The sequence below is a fragment of the Heliconius melpomene genome, chromosome 10 (assembly GCF_056956725.1).
Source record: "Heliconius melpomene rosina isolate 202511_hmr_F chromosome 10, ASM5695672v1, whole genome shotgun sequence".
NCBI classification, from domain to species: domain Eukaryota; kingdom Metazoa; phylum Arthropoda; class Insecta; order Lepidoptera; family Nymphalidae; genus Heliconius; species Heliconius melpomene.
The window spans coordinates 11079746-11101767 of record NC_140398.1 but is presented as its reverse complement, the minus strand read 5'-3'; the positions used below and the strand labels follow the sequence as shown (position 1 = coordinate 11101767).

The window sequence follows — 22022 nt, the reverse complement described above, 5'->3', positions numbered from 1 at the left end:
ACGCCCGTCGTGGCGCACGGACACAAGGACTATAACCCGATGGTTGTAGGTTTGATCCTTACTCTAGGAAATGCATTATAGTTTAGTAAGATTTTTATTTTGCCAAAGCAAAAAGCTCGACGTTGAGGTTCACCGCTAAACAAGCAATGCCTCGAGAAAATCGGCGGAACGTAGGGAACGGTTCTTTAAAACGGTTTTTAAATTAAGCTCACATTGACAATGCTTTTAAGAAATGATTTTTTTTTCACCAGTGTCTGTAATAACTAATTAATTAAATGAATACGAATCATATAAATACATGGTGGTACTATAATATATAAGCCTACAATTGCGTTATTAGCATTAACCCTCTCGCTTGTAACGCGGGAAAACTTTTCAGATACGGGCAGACAAGAAGAAGATATCAAACTACTCACTAAAACCTTAGTGCTGAAACTAACCTAGTTAATATTCTAACCGAGGTTAAATTTTAAAATTCACTTGGTGGTGTGTTTATATTTCAATTTCAGTTAAAATTGTTTTACTCAGATAACTTGCAAAACGTCCGAAAATTAAAAGGACCTAAATTAAGATTATTTCAATTATAAAAATCACAGGCAAAACTCATTTGTAAACATAAATTATAAATACATCACAAAATCTTGATGTCACGATTTTGAATTTTTGATTGTTCCGCGAGTTGAAATTTTCCATTTTCAAATACGAACAGCAGTGTTGCTAGCATAATACAAACTAAAAACATTAAATAAAAAAATTGTCACTGAACTAGCTTATTCATATTTTAAAAAAATCTAAATTTATTTATTATTAAATTATATATTTACTTTGAATACATACTAAATTAATAATATACGTCTATATACTATTCACATCATCATTGATTTTATCGATAAAAAAAGTTACAACACTGATAGATCAGACGGTGACTTAAAATAATACGATATGCACGTGTGCGCCTAAAAATGTTTCCCTCAGAAAGTCGTGAAATTATGCAACGATAATCATTTGTTTTTAAGTTGCTAACCTAGTGTTGTTAAAATGTTATTACTTAAATATATCACTTTTTATATGTAGAGTTTCAGTTGATTAATTAAGAATCGAAGCAAAAATGACTCTGTGTAATACGTTATTCCGTAATATTTTAAAATCAAATCATAATTTATCAATTAAAAATGTTTATAAAAATTATTTTGTGCCTATTAATAAGTTTTCTACACGTGAACTTTTAAAAGAAGCTTATTGCCGCACAAAATTAAAATGTAGATGTAAGTATGCATTTATTATACGTAATGTTTTTCAGTAATTACAATATTATATATGTTCTAATTGCTTTTGTTTTTTTTCGTTATTTTTAGCTAAAAAACTGCCTCAAGATGTAAATCCCCAAGGAGTATTTGCTTGTAACGAGCTAGATCTTACTGAAGTTAAAGTATATGGGTTTGATTATGATTATACACTGGCACACTACAAACCTACTTTAGAACATTTGTTATATAATCTAGGAAGAGATATGCTACTAGACAAATATAAGGTATTTGAAAGAGTATTATTTTCTTTGTTGAATTTTTAAAAACCATTTTTCATATAAAAAGTTGTCAAATATGGCAGGTAAACCTGCTTATCAGTAATTACAATAAAATGTACTTAAACAAATAATAAATAAACAAAGTATAAGTTTGCTTAACTTATTTAATATTTTAAATAATATATGTATAATAAACATGCATATATATTTTTAGTATCCTCCAGAAATATCAAAATTAGAATATAAACCAGATTTTGCAGTCAGAGGCCTGCATTATGATATTGAAAAGGGTTTACTTTTAAAATTGGATTCATTTTTACAAATACAATTTGGTGCCGTCTATAGGGGACTTACACCAGTATCGACAGAGGAAGTTCTCAAAATATACAAAAATAGAATAATACCAATTGCTTATGTTGAAGGTGACACTAGAGTTCATAAGGTGAGTTTGTAATTATTAAATGATATATTTATTATTTCATAGGATTATGTTTTTTCCTACAACAGGGTAGGTAAAGGGAACCTTAAGAACTCTTTCCCCACTTTCTGTCCAAGTTTTGAGGCAGAATGTGCTGTAGTGGGAAATGACTATAAATGACATACAAGAACCAAGTAAAGCCTTTCTTACTTGGACAATACTATTGTATGGATCCTCTTTATATAACATTAAATAAATCTTATGCTGGATGGCTGCCAGTCTATTTAATACTTAATTTTGTAACATTGACATAGCTTTTTCTAGGCTTTTCTCAGCAGAACAGCTTTCTAAATAGCTAGGCATATGTGCATTCAGCAATTCAATTGAAAAGTCTCTTTTAATGAAGAATATTATGAATTTGAATAATAATTGCCCCAAATGAGGATTAAACCTACAACTATCACATTTCAAGTTACTATCCCACTGCACCTCATTTATGAAGATTGGAATAAATGTTTACATAATATTATACTTCAAAAAATGATTTAAAATATGTGCAACTTATGTTTAATCAAATTAAATAAGAAAAATTATATATAAATGTAACATATTTTAATGTTTTAAGTGATATATCCTTATATTATAACATTCAATAAAGCAAGAGCACTTGTAAGCAATCATTCATTTGTGCATTCCCCTTGCAATGTCGTCTAATACCTACAAGGTCTGACTGACATGATAATAAACTAAACTAATGCACCACATATGTTTGTAACTATCATATGGCAAATATTATTACTAACAGTTTCTACATTTCACTGAGTACAAAACCTTCTGATTAATGTAAATATTAAGAGTACAACTTTTTATTGAATATTATTTATTGACTTTTATGATTGATTAATGTTTTAATTTATTTTGATTACAATTGATGCAATTTAACATTTTATTGAGTATATTTATATAGTTACTAGCGGCCCGCTCGCGGTTTCACCCGCGTGAACTATGTTATTATTAATTTCTGTCCCCATGACTACGTCCTAGTGACGTCTATCCAAAGTTTAAGACTCCTAGCATTTGAAGTAATGAAGTTTCATACAAACTTTCGACCCCAAAAACAACCCCTTAGGAGTCGAATATTGCAAATTCCCGTCTTAGCGAGCACCTACGTCCTATAAAAAACCTCCGTGCAAAATTTGAAACTCCTAGCTCTGGTAGATTCTGAGATTTCGTGATGAGTGAGTGACCTTTCGATTTTATATATATAGAAGATTTATATGAGTATTCTTTGGCTATAAAAATATTTAAACAGTCATTCAACAATTTATTAAAATAAAATAAAAAATAGCTTTTACATCTCACTAAGTACAAAGTCTTCAAAGGTTTATAAAAGTTAAGGACTATTATAGGTATTTTCACCTATTTATTTGGTGTATAAATAAAAAAATGCAACATATTGCATATTTTTTACTTTTATAAAACATGACAAATATTGATAGCTTGGCAATTTATTCACAAAGAATTTTTTTCGTATTTGTTCATTATTAAGTAATAATCTTATAATTAAAAAATGCTTAAATTTATTTTAATCAATCAATGAGTTGGTGCAATTTGAAATTATTAATTTAAACTATTATTTACTAACTATTATTTAATATTTACTTATTTATTTTCATAAAATGTAAAAAATACGCATTCTATCAAGGCAAAGCGCGGCGTGGAGTTCTGCCACACAACAGGAAGAGTCGAGATTTCGGCGGACAGTGGGAAGTAGAGTGTCTTAACACTAGATTACCTCTGCCTACACCGTTTAGGCGGGATACAGCGTGGAGCTAATAATAATAACTATAAAAGTGAATATCATAGGCACTATAGTTGCGGATGGGTTGTAGCCCCAGTCTACAATAATCCTGGCCTTTTCGGTTTCATTAACCACGCCTAGAGTTATCAGGTCAGTTATCAGGGACTTTCTCTAGTCACCTCAGATTTAGTCTCCTTTGATTACTCCTTGATTCAGTTCACTCACTCGCTCCACATGTGTTCCAAATATATTCAGTTTCGCATATATGTGATTTTATCTTAATTAGCACAATTTACTCGCAAATACTAGCTTGTTATAGAATACGGCAAATATTTGACAACCAAATAAGGCAAGCTTAAATGTTTCTTATATTTATTTAAAAAATTTAAACAAACTATTTGTCACTGAATTAGGTAAATAATGAATTGTGCGCTGTTTTTTAATATATCGATATAACTTATACTTTTGTTTCGCGATTATACGAGTATATTTCGAAATTTTGTTTTATATAATGCAGAGCGAAACCGGTAGAAAATTTGCAAAACTAGTTTTTTGTCACACACTGGTTTTGAGTAGAAAACTAAAAAGACTGCAGAAACGTAATCATATAATAAAATATCTTACAAAGTTTAGCTTAGGTTAGCTTTTATATTTAGCTTTTTTTTAATTTAAGTATTTGATTTCATTCAATTCAAATAAAACAAAACATAGCTTACAGAGAATGACATTTACAATAAACAGTATTTTATTTATTATTTATTTTTAACTAGACCGAGGAAACAATAAATTTCCTGTCTAGTTGGTTTCATTCGTAGCTTATAAACCCTCGACGAAAACAGAAGGATGTTATAAGTTTGACGTGTTTGTGTATATTATGTGTATTTGTATGTCTGTCGTGGCGCCGTAGCTCCGGAACGGATTATGATTTAGTTTTTTTTTTTATTGAAAAGCTACTTAATAATATAGACTGTTCTTAGCCACCATTGTAATGGCCGCCTTTGTTGAAAAATGATTATTTATTTCCAATTTCAAATCTTTGTTTCAGACTAACAGGTCTAAAATGGTGCATTTAGCTGATTTGTTTTCTGTGCCAGAAATGGGCTTGCTGTGCAATGTTGCAGAATTTTTTATTAAAAATCACATTGATTATCATCCTGAGATCCTGTTCTTAGATGTGAAGGTAAATATTAAAGTTATTTTAAATTGAAACAAAACTAAAACTTGTAACTATTGCATGTAATAGTTCATATTTAAGTTAAATTGCATAGATAATATGAAATATTAAACTTCTTCGTAACCACAGAGTTGTAGGCATGTTACACATATATGTCATCATTATTAATATTTAGAATTTTCACATGTTTGCTTACTTAGAATAATTTTTTTTTGTTTGTAGATATTGAACTATATTACAATAATTATTATGAATGGTAAATCAAAATAATTTAAGTGGTTGGTAGAATAAAAATATTAGTCTAGCAATATATTTTACATGCGTATTAGGAAGTCCTCGGTCTTCTATTTCTAAGCATAATACTAATCGAGAGTCTATTTCTAAGCATAATACTAATCATGATAAGAAATCTTACGCTTCTATCGTATCCAATTAATTACCATGCGACGATTGTATCGATCGTACAGGCAAGATGTAGAATGTTGTAAGAGATTCGCTAGACGTAAAATTCATTTGATTGTTAACTACATTATATTATATTATTTTATTTCAATTATTATTATTACAAGCAAAGGGCGGCGTTGAGTTCCACACACAATGCCTCCAAAAATCGGCGGAAAGTGGTACCCTGCTATGTGCGGGATACAGCGTGAAGCTAAAAAAAATTACTATAACCATTAAAAACGTGTAGATACCTAATTTATCAATTTGTTATATTTATTTATCTTTATTTTTTATGTGCAATTTAAAGTACGAGGTATGTGATGCAGTAAATAATACGTGTTCGACCTTTATATACATATTAATTATATGCATCTATATATCGATCTCATGTCTTAAGATAGCTTTATCTTTTGTTTGTATTTTCAGAACTCTGTACAAAGTTGTCATCCAATAATGCATAAGATCGTAGCTCAAAACGTAGACGAATATATTCGACCAAATTCAGATTTGAAAAAATATTTCCAAATACTACAAGAAAGTGACAAAAAATTATTCTTAGTCACAAATAGTCCATATCATTTTGTGTAAGTCATTCTTTATTTTAAACTTAACCAATTTCTATAGGTTAAGAAAATATAAAATTTTACTTACAACATAAGTTTTTTAATAAATCTAATTAAAATATTTTATTTATAAAAATATTTTTATAAGGTATTTTTAATGTTATAGCACTTTTAATAATTAATTATAAAATTACAGAAATGCTGGTATGGAGATGTTGGTCGGTGCGGATTGGCGCGACTATTTCGATGTGGTCATAGTGAACGCGAATAAACCTAAGTTTTTTACAGAGCATTCTCGCCCTATACGAGTGTTCGATAAAAACGCTAATAGTCATATTTGGGAGAAAGTTACTTCTTTAGAGAAAGGAATAATTTATTATGAGGTTAGATATAAACTCTCATTATTAAAGAAATGGTGTTAGCATTCTATTTTTTTTTTTAATTTCACGCTGTATACTGCATATAGGAGGCAGGTGGATAACCTAATGTTTATTCGCTCTCTCTTCTGTCCTATTTTCGAGATATTGCGTATTCAATGACGGAACTCAACGCTGCACTTCGTCTTACAACACAAACAAGAAAATGAAAATAATTAATTCCCTCGAGAGGAAATTGTGGGTACAAACGACGCGATTACATTTAGATACTGTTCCATTGCGCTTAGAAGCCTTAACTAATAATAAGATGACTATAATTTGTAATTGTATTATACAATATTTTCAGGGCACAGTGAAGCAGCTACAAGATCTGACAGGGTGGAGCGGCCATCAAGTGTTGTACTTCGGCGACCACCCCTACAGTGACCTCGCTGACGTCACACTAGAGCACGGGTGGAGGACCGGCGCTATTATAAATGAACTTACTGTATGTTTATATATCTTTATAGAAATATTATTGTGAAAAATCTCTATTGGGTTCTGATACCAGATTTAAAAAATTATCTTAGATAATGTTGAGTTAGATAGAATACCCAGTTCCATCTTTCCCGTACACGAGCTCTGTGCCCAGCCGAACACAGCCCCGATTTAATAAAAAATATTGTAAACAACAATGACTGACATTTTTTTTATGAATAAAATTAAAATTATGTACTGGTTTTGTTACCCACACTATAGAGTATTTGAGGTCATAGATATTTATTTTTCACTATATTTACAGCATGAAATAAATACGCTAAACATGCAGTCGTTCAAAGAGAATGCCAACTGGTTACAAATGCTTACCCAGTTAATTGAGGACCACCAAGATTATAAGGAACCGGAGGCATTAGAGGTCATCAGTGAATGGATGGCGGAAAGAGATAATCTCAGGTAAATTGTTAAATATATTTTTAGTTTCATACTAGACAGGAAACATATTAAGCGGAGGAATTCGACGCCGCGCCTTGTTTTGATAAATCCCATGGATGGGAAATAGAACCCCACAACCTTCGCGTTCACAATCAGACGCACCGCTTAACCACGACGGCCTCGACGGTAATAAAATATGAGTAAAATTATCTTTGGCTTAAACTTATTAAATGAAACTATTGTAATTGGATTGAATTGAATTTATAGATTTATTATATTAAAAATACATTATCAAATGGAAATTTTGTATATGTAATCAAATGATAGTAGTTTCATGTAGTAAAAGTAAATCTTAATATTAATCCAAAGGATATAAGGTAAGAAGTTATTTTTAATACGATTATTAAGTTTGGCATATATCATGGTGTGAGTGATACTTATCTTATGACTTTAATATATCTTGTATGCTTTACGTAAAAAAATATTAGCATTCGGCACCCCTCTATATAGTGTTTACTTCACGTACTCAATACGCCACTCAACACGCAATCTCTCCTATCTTATTTGGCGGAAAGTGGGAAACGGAGGGGTTTTTTTCTTTTAATAAATTAAATGATTCTTAGACATATTTTCATAATTTTAGAAGTAAAATTATATAAATGTATTGACCTAAATTCTTATTAAAACTTCCGTTAAAAAAAATATGTTATATTGGATATACATGATAATATGTTCCACAGCTCTGCTCGGGAGGAGTTAAGGTACTTTATAAATTCAGTAAAAAAATATAATTATAATTCAAACATAGCAAAGTTGTATAAACTTTTAATAGTGTAGAAACATATATTTATTTCATATGTAGATTAGATGTATGTAGTTAGTATAAAAAGTACATTTCATTTCAGGAACTCAACGAAATCCGTATTTAATCCACAATTTGGTAGTGTTTTTCGGACTTACCACAACCCTACATACTTCTCTCGAAGATTGTTCCGCTTTGCCGACATCTATACTTCTAATATAAGAAATTTATTGAAGTATTCTTTGACTCATACGTTTTATCCACGACGTGGGGTCATGCCGCACGAATATGGATCTTATTTTGTTTGAAATAAGGCTAGAAATTGTCGTTGCTTATAAAAGTATTGTAATAAGCAAATAGTTCTAATGCTTTACGACGTATTAAGTAAGCAAAAAATAGTATCGAACGTTTTACGGGTAACATATGATACTGATAACATTTTTTTGAGATGATTAATCTGTGTTTATATGAATATTGTCAATTTTTGTGAAAAAAAAAACACTCCAATTTTATATATTTACCTTAAAGGACTGAAAAATGACAGTTTTATCCCTTTTTTATACGTTTTGTTAAAAATCGATTACTTTGATAATGTATATGAAGTCTGTATATAGGCACAGTGCAAGTCTAATATTTATATTGTTTATTAGATGTTTTATCATAATATTTTTGTACATTTTACAGGAAACACTTATATATGTAAATTTATAATCAATAATCGAATACGAATGATTTGTCGATTGTAATTAATCGATAATACATATCGAAACGACAGCAATAGGTTCAGGCTTATTTTAGTTTGAATTGAGTAGTTGTAGTAAAAAAAATATTTAAAATATAGATTCACAAATTTATATATATAAATAAAATGTATGTGTAGTATTGCAGTAGTTTATATATTATACTGAAATATTTTTCTCAAGTTGAAGATCTAAGCTGAGTAGAATGTTAAAATAATATTTAAGTATTGCTATAAGTGTTCAAAACCTTTTACTATTTTTTCTTCTTTACTAGTCTGTATTAAGAATAATGTTTTATAAAAATATTGTATGTACAAATTAAATCATTATAAAAACTTTATCACTTGTTGTAATATACTTTGTAATTATTTTGACTGTTTTATAAACCTAGTATTACTGTTGTTAAAACTTGAAAGTATTTATTCAATCAGAAGCTAGTCAAGTGTATTTATTACTTAATTAACAAACTCAACTTTAAAATTTTTAGATTCTAAAATATTTATGTGTCATCAAGCAATTGTCTTGTACTGTATTACTTCTATGTTAAAAGTAACTTTGATATTGTTTTCCTTTTATGAACTGGGTTTAAAGAAGCCACAGTCTTGCCCTAAAATAATTTAAGAAATATATAAAAGGTCATATCATACAACGATTGAAACTATTAATTATTATAAGTTAACGATATACAATGATGCGCAAATTTTGGCGCTATTCTTAAAAAATTGTGCAATTTGTCGAAGGCTGGTTTAAATACAGAATGGGGGTAATGGGGTATTAATCTCTCTGTTAGTCTCATAGATATTTTTTTATACTACGATTATTTGTTGAGTGATAGAATTTTTTTCTATCTAATTTCTAATTTTTCTAAACTAATTTTAACAATATCCATTTACATTGACCTTAAAATCCTTTACACTTTATTCCAGTCCTTCTGATTATTTATGGTATAATATTTACTTGGATAGTTTTTATTTAACATTTGTTAATCAATATCGTCATGTGACCTTAGATGAACCTTTTATATTGTGCCATCTCTTAGACAATAAACGAGAAATCTTTAATATGCATAGTTTTATTTGTTTCCTTCCCCATTATACAGATTATATGTAATTAATTACAGTACATTTTAGGGTAAGTAAAAAAAAAATAACTATTTTTCATAGTTTTATATAAAAATACATTTCTATTCTACATTAACGCAAGGAGCACATAATAATTACAATGATGCAAACAAACAGTTGTTCACTATTTTTCCATACAATATTTTGGTATTTATTAAACAAAAAGCATATATCATGTTTTTTCAACTACACAGTAAATATTATTTTTTTATATATACAAAACTACTATTACAACAATTATTTTACGATGAATTGATACAAAACTATTATTACAACAATTTTATTTTTATATATTAGCAAATTTAAACATTCTGTTGGTAAATAAATAAGCATTAAAAAACGGGATAAGCTGTATCTATAAGCAAGACATTGTCTGCTTTTAAAGTTTTAGTTTGAATTGTAAACGGTACGTTATTATAACGTAGTTTGCATGGACGGTCGGGGCGAGCCATGAAGCAGAGTGTGTATAGAGCGACTTCCAATTCCGGGGAAGTACCCACGAACATAGTAATTTCTGGTGCATCTTTAGTTTCGCTAAGAATCGAATGCTGTTTCAGTATTAATCCTTTCTGCAAGATAAATATGATATGTTAATAATAATAAAAGCCGATAATTTATTTTTCATTATTATCAGTTAAGTTCCTCTTAGCATTTAATGGACAATTTCATATTCCGATTTCCGTTTTCGATTCAAATCCCAGTCTAAAAAGTTTTTTCTGCTTACTTCACAAGGCCAAAAATGAAGAATAGTAGGTAATTATGTACTTAGTAGATACTAAGTAAATACATATTATTTACTATTCTTAATTTATACTTAATTGTTTAAATACTTATACTTACTCCAGAAAGATCAAGTTTATCAATATAACCGAGGTAGTTTGCTTTGCGGTCCATCTCGCGCTTAGCGAAGAACAACCAGCTGTGGAGACCTGAAAAAAAATATTTTAATTGAGTGTTATTAATTTATATAATAAGTACATTACTTAACTAGGCCTTCATGATGCATGGACACAAGCGTGTACGTAAACGTGACAGGTGTGGGTTCGATTCCCACTCAGAGGAATTAAATATTTAATATTTTCATTTCCTCGTCCTTGTAAGAGGATACATAAGCTAAAAAAATATTTATTACTTACCAAGTACGGTATTTGAATTGAGTTCTGCCATGAAGATATTTTCAAAAGCGCAACTGCATTTGCACAAGCCAGTCCAGTGGCGAGCGTATTTTGTGAACCAGATTTTCTTTAGCAATTGTACTTGCTCATTATATTCGTTCATTTGGTTTAATCCTATTAAAAGAAAAATAATGTTACTTTTTAGAAAACATATGACAACGTAGCGGGGAAAAATATGTTACAAAAAAAAGTTTTTTTCCCGGAGTATGAGTATAAACTAGGAATACTTTATACAAAAAAAAATTCTTTAGCGTTAATTCAGTTTTTTTTTTCACTATATTCATCTCAATTAATTCTCAATATAAAATAAGACAATAGTATGAACTAATATTATTTATACATATTATTTTAAAGCTTAGTTCGTTTCATTAGTAAGGTACCTTAGTCACAAGGTTGTTAGGTAAATTACTCACCTTTGCTGACGAGGAATGACATTAGGCTCCTAATCGGTCCTGTGGCCAGAATTGTGTTGATGAACGTCATCTGCTCTGTTTCTTCCTTTAACATTAATTGAATTTAATACAAAGTTATATAAAACAAATCGTATTTACTATAATGAATCTCTGTTTATTGTCCTGCTCATAGCAGAGTAGGCAAAGGGAACCTGGGAATCTATTGTTAAGATATTACGTTCACATTATCATACTTCAGTTCCCTGTTTTCCGCTGAATTCTAGAGGCATAGCATTACATACAAGGAAGAGAGGAGGAAACGAAATTATTTAATTTACTAGTGAGAATCGGACCTGGCCTCTAGCTACACTGACTGTACTAAATGATATCATATTTGATTGTCATCACATTGTTTTTGTTTGTATTAGTTATGTTATACATTATTCAGTATGCTAGCTAGTAGTATGACACTATCGTTGCGCATTTATAAAAGCGCCTATCGATCGGGAGAAATATTAAATTATTTTGTAATATAGCCTGTCTAGTCACAGGTTCTTCATCTTGTTAGGTTGCTCTAGCAGTTAAATTTAAGTAACTGCAAAGTTACTGGCAGAACTAGTAACTGGAACATTTAGAGGCATTATTAGATACAAAACTCGGAAGCCAATAAAAATGAGCCTACTCTAATGCTGATTTCGCACCTAATACAGAAGTTAAAAATAATTTAAAACTAAATTTAAGGGGCATCTTACAGCAAACAGTAACTATTTTAACTATAAAATAAGCAAAACGTTTTATTAAAAGCTATTAACGGACAAACACCGGACATCAGCAAATATTCAACTAAGTACTTAGATACCTAAGTCATTATATATGTACCTACCATATTTTAACACATGTAGGTTCAAGATATGTTCTAAATATATCTAAATATACATATTTTTGTTTCAAATAAGTTCATAGGCAAAAATAATAACTAAATAAATGATGTTAACTTACATTTGGCGTAACAAACTCAGGCCTGATTACGTTCTTGTGATAATTGTCGAAAAGTGCTGCGAATGGTCGGATTGTTGGTCCGTTCCATACATTTTCAGGTACGTTCAGGAGGCTGTTGATATATAAATAGAAAATATGTACAATAATAAAAGGGCTTATTTTAATTTTCTTTTTTTTAGCTTTAAGCTGTATCACGCTAGTAGCAGGGTACGCAGAAGGAACCTGGGAACACTCCGTTCCCGTTCCATAAGACACTTCGTTCCCCTTCTGCCAAATTCTGGAGGTATTGCGTATTGAGCGGCTGAATTTAACAGCCAGAGGCATGGAATCCACATATCATGTCTTGGTGTTTAGAATCTAACGCTTGTGTCCTGCCCCACGACTGGCCTCCAATTTGGTTAAATTTAATGTCTTTTTCTAAATCTTTGGTTAATTTTTTTTTCATTAAAACAATTTATTATATATTATATAACAAAATAATTAATATTAGTAAATAATGTTTTCGCTGAATTTGATACTTAACAAAGAGTAAACAATCATGTTTATCTTTTCTAACCCAGAGATGACCTCATGCAAAGATCACTTTTAGTAGATACACAGTTTAACAAGCAATAATAATTGACATTATTATTTCTTATAAATTAGGGCCGAAGTTTTATGATAATATTTTTGAAACAAAATTATACATTTAAAGTCAGTAATGAGGCCAGTTGCGCAAGGGCACAAGCGTGTAAACCCGACAGGTTGTGGGTTCGACTCCCATTCGACAAAATGAAATAATATTATCATTTCTTCGCAGTTGAGATCCGCCACTTAACACGTCTTGCCTCCAGAATTCGGCGGAAATCTAATATATGTCTTTTATAATAATAATAAAACTTTTATGATAGATTAAAGCTTTTATCATATAAATTTGAACAATAAAATATTCTATTTGTATTTAGAATTGTATTTAGTATCATTAGATTACATAACTAAATATAACAAATATTATGTAGATACTAGGTATCGCAAAGTGGCCAGTGCAAACAGTGTCGATTGCTGCAATAAGCAATTTAACCATCGTGGAAATAACGAAAATTGTAAATGTCCGCTTCTATTTTCAACCGCTCTACAATAAATATACTATAGTTACTATTTAGATATAAGGGAACTTACTTTGTTTGCGCTTCATCGCCCTTGGACATGGGACTAGTTTTCCCTTGTAAATTAACTTGAATGTAATTGAGCGCGTTGTTAATATCTGCATTAAACATTTCTTCGCTAACACGGAGCAGGTCTTCGTCCGAGGTTGAATCTTGGACCTGACGCAGCATGTCCTCATAGCTTTTCTTTTTAGCATAATCGACAACTCCCCCAACAACGGTTCCGATTTGCTGAAGAGTGTTTGTAGCGGTGTTACCTTGTTGACCGGTGACAGAGTTGCTTATAAGATTGGGTAGAATGCTATTGAAGATCTGACCTGCAGCGGACGCTATGTCATCAGCCCGGCAGACTGCTGCACCAAGCAGGATAAGTAATGTAAATTTCATCCTGGTCACAAGTAACGTTTAGAGTAGCGCGATCACGGCGCACTAGTGATGTCTCGGGTCCGAGTCGAGTAGGCGATACTGTACGACCTTTGGGTGACGTCATGCTTAATGTATACTCGTATGAGATACGGTATGTTATTGAGATTCAACTTGCGGATTTCCAGTTTTAGAAGTGGCGACTGCCCTGAATATATAATGCGAAATGCTGGGTTTCTGGTACGGTAAACATATTCGGCCTTTATTTGAAATTTGGAGGTGGTTAGGAAAATTATGTTTAAAATTGTTTGCTCGGAATTAGATTTAACGTAGTGGCGACAATTGCTAATAAATTCCCATATAAAAAAATGTTCTCTACACATGCATATGAATATACATTTTATATGCTAATGATGTACTCGTTACTAATTATAACAGAGCCAGTTTAGGAGTTACATACTTATTTTATGTTTATGTTGTTATCCCTACAATATTCTAAGATTTATGTCTTTGTCAATATGTATTGAAAATCGTCTACTTCTCGAGAAGAAACAGAACTATTAACATATTAAGCAAGTTGTTCCAGATGGATGCACACCTGTAATGCACTAGATGCGTGCGTGGAGATGCACATCGGAAAAATCGAACAATTATTTTACTATTTTAACCGACTTCTGTAAGAAAAGGAGATTATCAATTCGACTGTATTTTTTTGTTCATAATTAAGTAATCGTGTCAACTAAAACTGGGTAATAAAGTCGACAATAGGAAAACTAATTCACATATTTGTATACCTAACACATTAACATGTTTTACGTAGGTATAATATAAATAAAAATGTGCTACTTCTTAAATATTAACGCAAGCCATGGAGTATGGACGACGAAGCAACTCGATCAACTAGGTTTATGTTACAATGATTTGTCTACTTAAAACGCTCCAAGTGATATCTAGTTACCAGGAATTAGAAAATTAGTGGAAGACCGTCGCAGTAGTCAACATATATATGTATATGCCGTCCAACAATGATATATATGTCGAATAATATATTTTTACGTCATAGAAAACTCTTTGCTTATTTTTTACATGTTGTTTTTATCTTAATGTTTAAGTAATTTTATAATTGTATAGGTACATATATACATATTAACTTACTTATATTTACAGTTATGTATATTCTTAAGCGCTCTACATACCTAGATGTAAATATTGAATACAAGGAAACTATTTATAACGCTAGCATTTAAAAATATCCATTGAATATTAAAATTATTGTGAATATAGCATCAATGCTTAAAAGCTATATCTATAAACAAATAAAAACGTTAATTTTAATCATAGAGTATCACGAATCGTGCTATCGTAAGGTCTTGCTGGCAAAGGTCAATGTAGACTCAACTGGCTTTATAGACTCAGTGCTTCGAGAACGCTGACGCGACCTCCACACCTATTTAACTTTAAAATATTTTTGATTTGAAATCATAACACATATATTTAGACTACGATAGTTGATTGATTAAAAATATGAAGTTTTTCTTGACAGTTTTACTACTAGCCTTTAGTTACGCAGAATGTGAGTATTTTTGCTTTTTTTACTTTCTTGCTTAGTTACATATTTTTCATGAATTTCACATACCATTTATATTCAATCCGTATATTTACAAATATCATTATTTTTGTATATAAATATAATGTGTGTGTAAAAGCCAGTAATCCGTAAAATGTTGTATCTATACAATATATAACATGGCTCGATGAAACAGCTTCTTATTCGTCGCATTGGTTTCATCTATTTTCCGCCTCTGCTAAAATGTGACAGTTCAGTTCCGCACTCAACGCGCGATGTCTCTTATTCGGATGACAAGTGGAAAACAGAGTTTCTTGATACTAGGTCTCCTCTTTCTTCTCTGTTATATGCGGGACAGCCGGAAGCTAAGATAAGAATAACAAAAGGATGATTTACATATTCATATATTATCTTCATTTTTTGTGAATGCTTATATTGACTTCAAAATTTTTTCCAGGTCGGAAGGCACATATACCTATTAACAAAAATGCTAATATTGATTTTATAAATATGGAAGGAGGTGGTGTGAGACCTGCGCAGAATAATAATCGTCCTTTGCCAAGTCAAGCAACAACTCTGAAACCTGTGGTCCCACCTTCGGCTCCGGTACCAAGCCAAAAACCAGTAGTTCCACAACCAGCACCATCACCTATACCGGCTATTCAACCTGCGCCAAAACCTTCACCTTCAAATGTCTTACCATCCTCTCCTTCATCAAAACAAGCACCAAATCTCATCACTCCTAAGCCAGTGAACTCTGCTCCTGTTCCTAATCCTATTACCACTCCTGGGCCTGGAAGTGTCAAATCATTGGTTCATTTCTACGATAGCCAAGGCAAAGCCAGTCCTATTCGGCCCTACTCCTACAGTCAAGCTGTAAAACAGGGTTAGAAATATTAATAATATAAATCCTAATTAAAAACCAGTGTTTTATTTTGTTTTACGTTGTACATTATATATAATTAAGTCAATATCTCATTTTAATACAATAAGAAAATTAATAAGAAACACTGCTTGTTTCTAAAGTCAACGACCGCTACATCAGCCGGATACATCTCGTGACAGAAAAGGCGCGTGAAGGCGTAAACAATTGCTGCAGAGCCTCCAATTGTAGCAGTGAAAGTGGCGACGGAAAACATGAGGGTGCACCCGTGTTCTAATTTGTCTACATGACTAAGGACTTGTTGATAAATTATTACGCAACACAGTGAAAGTTAGACATTACGTTTGGAAAATATAACTTTCGAAATTCCACATAGATTATTCAGTTTAATTTTCGTATGGAAGTGAAATTATATTTATATGTTATTAAATTACTGAGTTGCGTTATTTTGCATTGCCGAATGCCGCTAGCGCCATATTGAAATTGCGAACAGCATTAATTACACAGATACACTATTGATAACTACTATTTATTTTAAATCATTCGCAGCAATTATATTTCCACAGTAAATCTGAGGTCATCGATTCGAAGTTTATGGATATGTTTATTTTTTTAAATACAAAATTATTTCCATTTGCCTCATAATATCAAATTATGTTTTTTTTAAATTATGCCCTCTTATTTATCAAAAGTTATAATTTTTTTCATTCCTATTTCCTATTCTACCTTTAATAATAAACGAACCTATATTAAAAACGCATAGTGTTTATAGGTATAGCCCGCATATGCTAAAGCATGTGTTAATATTTTAAAAAAAAAATGTTTCACGTCATAAACAACCTTGAGGCCATCCGGTAATAAAGAGGACGGATGACATTAGCATAAGGCACTTTCACTCTTGTGAGTCACAGCCTCGAGTAAGTGTTACGTCGCCAGGACCTTTTACGCCCAATGCGCTCCATTTGTATTGTGCAACCCGTCCGCGTTTTAAACTTAATAATAAACAATGAATCACTTTTGCTTGCAATACTTATATAATAAATAAGTTAAATTTTAATAACTTAAGAACTTAAAAGTTTTTTTTATTGTTTGAAAAGATAAAAGTTGAAATTTTGCCAGTCTATTTGAATAGAGCGGTAACGATTAAGTAACCATTAGAAATTGTGAGAAATCGCATCTACATTTCACTAGACGATATGAAAAAAATTAAAATGACCAATTACTTTCTTTGAATTAAAAAATATATTTACATTTATTTTTTTACAAATTATCACAGCAAGTGTAAGACGAGTGATCTCAATCTAGATTTGACGATCTTTCAAAGTTTAATAAATACGAACTTTCTAAAATAAATAAATTACTTTTACCAAATAAATAGTCATTCAGATAAGTAATTTTAGGTTTATAAAACATCAATAAAATAAAATAATAAGCGATGTCTCGAAATATTAATAGTATATTTTTAGACAATAGGTTATTTTATGCCAGCTAATCTACACACAATAACAAGATATCAGTTTGTGGTTACATACATTCCTCACTCGGCGAAAGTGGTTTCATATTTTGTAGTCATGTGAAAATTCAATTCAAAAGTTCCAATGGACGATTATAATAAATTAAAGTGAATTACCAAAGATGAATGCTCTGTGGACAGGTTAACGTTTTCCGTACGACGTAATATTATCATTTCTAAATTATTTATATGGATGGATTATAAATTTTATTTGAATTTCTCATAATAAGAACATTGTAGAGATGTCTACTTTCCTGCTAAGTATGTTATAAATTTATAAGTACCTACAGTGATAGCTTCTTTTGTATTTAGTTCAGTTTTAGTGATAGATACTGAAGTCTTTTTTATATTTTGTAGTTTCTCAATACTATATTTAATATACCAGTACAAATTTAATAATTAAAATATTGAACCTATTACTAATATTTTAACGTATATTATAAAACATTTTTTTTAATATTTTATTTTATTTTATATGTTATAGAAAGCGGCTGTTATAGATGTCCTAATTAATAAAGACAAAGACAAAACTAAAATAAAATTTCAGGTTAATTATATCACAGCCATAATTTCTAGGAATAATGGCAGCGTGTACTATGATATCTAGCTTATAAAATATGCTATGAAAGTATCGCGTCCGTGAGTAGCCGACGACGTAACAGCATGCCATTGACCCTTGGTCCAAAATTATTTATTGTGTAAGTCGTGTGCGTCAAAGGAGTCATTAAAGTGAGCCAAGTTACTCAATTTTACTGTGTCATATTATGCATATCAATTTGCATCCTTAATAAAATCCGTTTTATTGAATCAGTTTCACGCTGTATCCCGCACACAGCAGGGTAGGCAGAGGGAAGCTAGTGTTAAGACACTCTGTTCACCTCTTTCTGCCGAATTTCGTGGCGAAATTCAACGCCGCGCTTTGCCTCGACACCAGAGCGAAGAAAATGGAAAAAGGATCGAGCCCGCAACCAGTTACGGTTACAATCACACTTTGTGCCCCTGCGCCAGGACTGGCCTTAAAAATATTTTAACGTTAAATTAAATATTTACAATAACAATACATACCATGCCTACAAAAGTAAATATAAATTGTATATTGTTTCTGCAAATGGATTACTATTATTTTGAAATAGGCAAGGAATGTTTACAAAAGTACCCACTGACCAATTTAATCCGATTTCGTATTCATATGACACACAAACGTTATGCAAAGCGGATCAGAAAAACCGCAAACTTATTTTGGTACAATAAGTTGTGTGAAAACATTTTACTCATGAACACTTATAGAATATTTATTCAAGTAAGTACTTCGAAAGTACATTTCAATTTATATCGATATTTAAGTATGTTACAATTAAAAATTCTTTATAAAAACAAAATATTTTTTAAGTATTCCTTATTTGTACTTCAGTCACAATTTTATGAGTACAGAAGAAAAAAAATCTTATCAGCATACTTTATTAAAAATATGACATACACATATTTTTAATATGGCAATATATTAAATTTCTCGCAATCAACTCTTGCAATTTGTTTTATATTTCGAACAGACAATCGACTGATCGCAAAAGGAAAGAACCCTACAAAATTCACCCCCATACGTGGAATTAGGTCACTACTTCCGGGAAAGCGCAGCAGACGGTGCTCCTTTAGTTTTAAATTATATAAATATAGATTTAACTTTACCAAATGAATTAGACTTTCACTCTCACACAGAACTAATGTCTTTAATAACTTTTAATACGGCTTGACGTCGTTGAGCACGACTTCGTCATAGCTGAAGGGCAAGTTTTAACGATTGAAACTAATGTAAGCGAAACAGCGTATCTGTAATATTCTGGTAAAAAAAAATCTATTGTATCTATGTAATTCTGTTCTTAGATTATATAAAGAAAAACGCTCTTTACGTAGATCTATCTATCTAGATAGCAAAACAAGATCTGTAAGGCTGTACATACATTCGGACATCGTTATAATTTTAAAATATTGCCTATTTATTTAATTATTTTGGTTCCTAAGTAATTGGCAGCGCTCTCGTAACCACCCGTAGCGCCCGCACAAAAATATGAAATTTTTCGGAAAGAGTGAAATCGAATAAATTGCCCATTGTAAGGTGCACGAATTTGGCAAACGTTACTTTCTGTTTTAATCTTCATGTGCGGTGGCGGCGCGATACGAGATAACACCCGCCGTCCGCCTTCGTCGAGATTGATTTTACATCTGTTATTCGATACGAATGTATATATGCATAATAAATCAATTATTTATAGATTTTTTATGTATTACATTGCGAAAAATATGAAACAATTAATACTACGATTTAATTAGTGATTTTAGCTGCGCACTCGTTGAACTCTTTCATTTAACACAATAAACAGAGATTTTCGATAATACCGATATACACTTTATATGGCAGTAACTGCGCTTCCCCTGCTTGTAATAAACAAATGTTTATTTAATTCTATTTAGGGAAAATTAATTATTTAATTATCTCACTTAATAAATCGTAATTCAAATCTATTGGGTTTTATTTGATGATGTTCGCAAAATTTGATTTATTTAATAGAACTTTTTTTGGTTATATCATACCTATCTAGGCAGGCGGAAGTACACGTGCACGATAAACTCGGTCTTTCCTTCAGGCAGACAGAAAGACAAAAAAAATAATATTGTCTGTTTGTGCTTTACGTAAGTACTTATATGCAAAAACACGGTTATTTTGAAATCATTCTTCAATTTTATTTATATATATAGACATTTTTTTTGTTCAAAGTTGAAGAATGTTATTATTTTTTATTATATTTTTTTGCCCTAAAGATAGATAACATATGTAAATATTATATATGAAAGATACACTTTCGTAATTATTTGATTGGTTGCCAGATATCATACAGTTATTAGTTGAACATACAGAGAAAGTTAAGATAAATTCTTTGAGCAAAAAATAAATAAATATCGAGACACTCTAAAGTGATGTTCGTAAAATAAATTTATGAGCGTATAGCGCCATGTTTTCCTATTACTTTCCAAAGTGAAACGTTATATATATATTTTATATATTAGCAAAAAATTAAAAACAATGAGATATGAAACAAAAATAATAGCAATAGTAATTATATATTTTTAATTTACCGTTCATTTTATATATGTATGTTTTATTTATAAAATTAGTTTTAATTAGATTTTCAGTCTTAACATGGCGAAACTTTTCATTGTTTCGTATTTTATTAAATATTTTTTCTTTGACTATTATTTGAATTTGTCTTTTAATTATTATAAACATATCAATAGAAATAATGCATGGAATATAATGCTAGCTGAATATTCCATATAAACTATAGGTACAATATGCTTACAATCTAATATTTAGTAAATTGTATTGGAATTTGCAATTTAAATATTTTGTAATGGACTCTTACGTTTTTTACTAATGTTTTTTAGAGTCAGAGCTAGGCTATGAAAGTATATATTTTTTTAATATTCTTATACATATCATGGGTATCGTGGCGCAGTGGAACATCGGCTGGCTTAAAACGTGATGCTCGTGGGTTCAATTCCGACTCGGAATTAATATATTTAAAGTATAATCTTTCGCCCTGGAAGACAGAGCGCGGTGTGGAGGTCTGACATCAACACGTAATGTATAGAAAATTTGATGGGGAGTGTGCAACGGTGGGTCTTAACATTAGGTTCCCTAGGTAGACCTAACTAGTTGCTTTGCATATGTATATATTATTTCGTCTCACTGTCATAATTGCTAAAAAATATTATATCGTTGTTTCAAATATTTTTCATGTCCTTTCTGAGAACGCGTTTAGTTAATATCAACAACAACAGAAAAGATGTATAAATAACGAATGAACATATATTTATTAACATATAACGGCTACGTCGTCAATATTAAAATCGAGTATGTGCGAGAAAGCGCCTATGGCCATTAAAAAACTTAGTTAACTGAGAAAGTCATTAAAATCTAAAAGATAGTTTTAAAATTAAATTATTTTATTTATTAATATTAAATATAAAAAATTGGCCAAGCGTGAGTCGGACTCCTCTACAGAAGGCTCATAAATTTCAGCTTTCAGCTCATTGATATGTCAACGCGATC

At 30.6% G+C, this 22022-nt stretch overlaps 3 protein-coding genes across 4 annotated transcripts; 2 read left to right on the top strand and 1 right to left on the bottom strand.

Moving 5' to 3' along the window:
* The first annotated feature begins 913 nt into the window (after positions 1-913).
* On the top strand, positions 914-9817 carry Nt5c (5' nucleotidase C). 2 transcript variants are annotated; one of them, XM_085191088.1, is made up of 10 exons: positions 914-1265; positions 1356-1531; positions 1740-1967; positions 4790-4924; positions 5789-5946; positions 6122-6308; positions 6649-6789; positions 7084-7235; positions 7955-7975; positions 8120-8466. In XM_085191088.1, exons 1-10 carry the CDS (start codon positions 1109-1111, stop codon positions 8322-8324), a joined length of 1560 nt encoding a protein of 519 aa, XP_085047214.1. In that variant the 5' UTR covers positions 914-1108; the 3' UTR covers positions 8325-8466. The 2 variants fall into 2 exon arrangements, with proteins under 2 accessions (XP_085047214.1, XP_085047215.1); XM_085191089.1 differs by lacking the exon at positions 7955-7975 and having other exon boundaries at positions 8120-9817.
* An 81-nt stretch (positions 9818-9898) lies between these two features.
* On the bottom strand, positions 9899-14035 carry LOC146535625 (endoribonuclease Arlr-like). Its single transcript, XM_085191090.1, has 6 exons — positions 13602-14035; positions 12444-12555; positions 11466-11550; positions 11014-11166; positions 10718-10806; positions 9899-10446 (listed from the first exon to the last, which is right to left on the bottom strand). The coding sequence occupies exons 1-6, from the start codon at positions 13973-13975 to the stop codon at positions 10210-10212; spliced, it is 1050 nt and encodes a 349-aa protein (XP_085047216.1). The 5' UTR covers positions 13976-14035; the 3' UTR covers positions 9899-10209.
* A 1314-nt stretch (positions 14036-15349) lies between these two features.
* Positions 15350-16440, top strand: LOC146535624 (uncharacterized). The gene is made up of 2 exons (XM_085191091.1): positions 15350-15524; positions 15976-16440. Exons 1-2 carry the CDS (start codon positions 15476-15478, stop codon positions 16407-16409), a joined length of 483 nt encoding a protein of 160 aa, XP_085047217.1. The 5' UTR covers positions 15350-15475; the 3' UTR covers positions 16410-16440.
* The last annotated feature ends 5582 nt before the right edge of the window (positions 16441-22022 follow it).

Coding starts and splice junctions, on each gene's coding strand:
- Nt5c (XM_085191088.1), top strand. CDS start 1,109: ATGACTCTGTGTAATACGTTATTCCGTAATATTTTAAAATCAAATCAT. Junction 1,532..1,739: donor TGCTACTAGACAAATATAAG/GTATTTGAAAGA, acceptor ATATATTTTTAG/TATCCTCCAGAAATATCAAA. Junction 4,925..5,788: donor TCCTGTTCTTAGATGTGAAG/GTAAATATTAAA, acceptor TTGTATTTTCAG/AACTCTGTACAAAGTTGTCA.
- LOC146535625 (XM_085191090.1), bottom strand. CDS start 13,975: ATGAAATTTACATTACTTATCCTGCTTGGTGCAGCAGTCTGCCGGGCT. Junction 12,556..13,601: donor GGCGATGAAGCGCAAACAAA/GTAAGTTCCCTT, acceptor ATATATCAACAG/CCTCCTGAACGTACCTGAAA. Junction 10,447..10,717: donor ATAAACTTGATCTTTCTGGA/GTAAGTATAAGT, acceptor TTTATCTTGCAG/AAAGGATTAATACTGAAACA.
- LOC146535624 (XM_085191091.1), top strand. CDS start 15,476: ATGAAGTTTTTCTTGACAGTTTTACTACTAGCCTTTAGTTACGCAGAA. Junction 15,525..15,975: donor AGCCTTTAGTTACGCAGAAT/GTGAGTATTTTT, acceptor AATTTTTTCCAG/GTCGGAAGGCACATATACCT.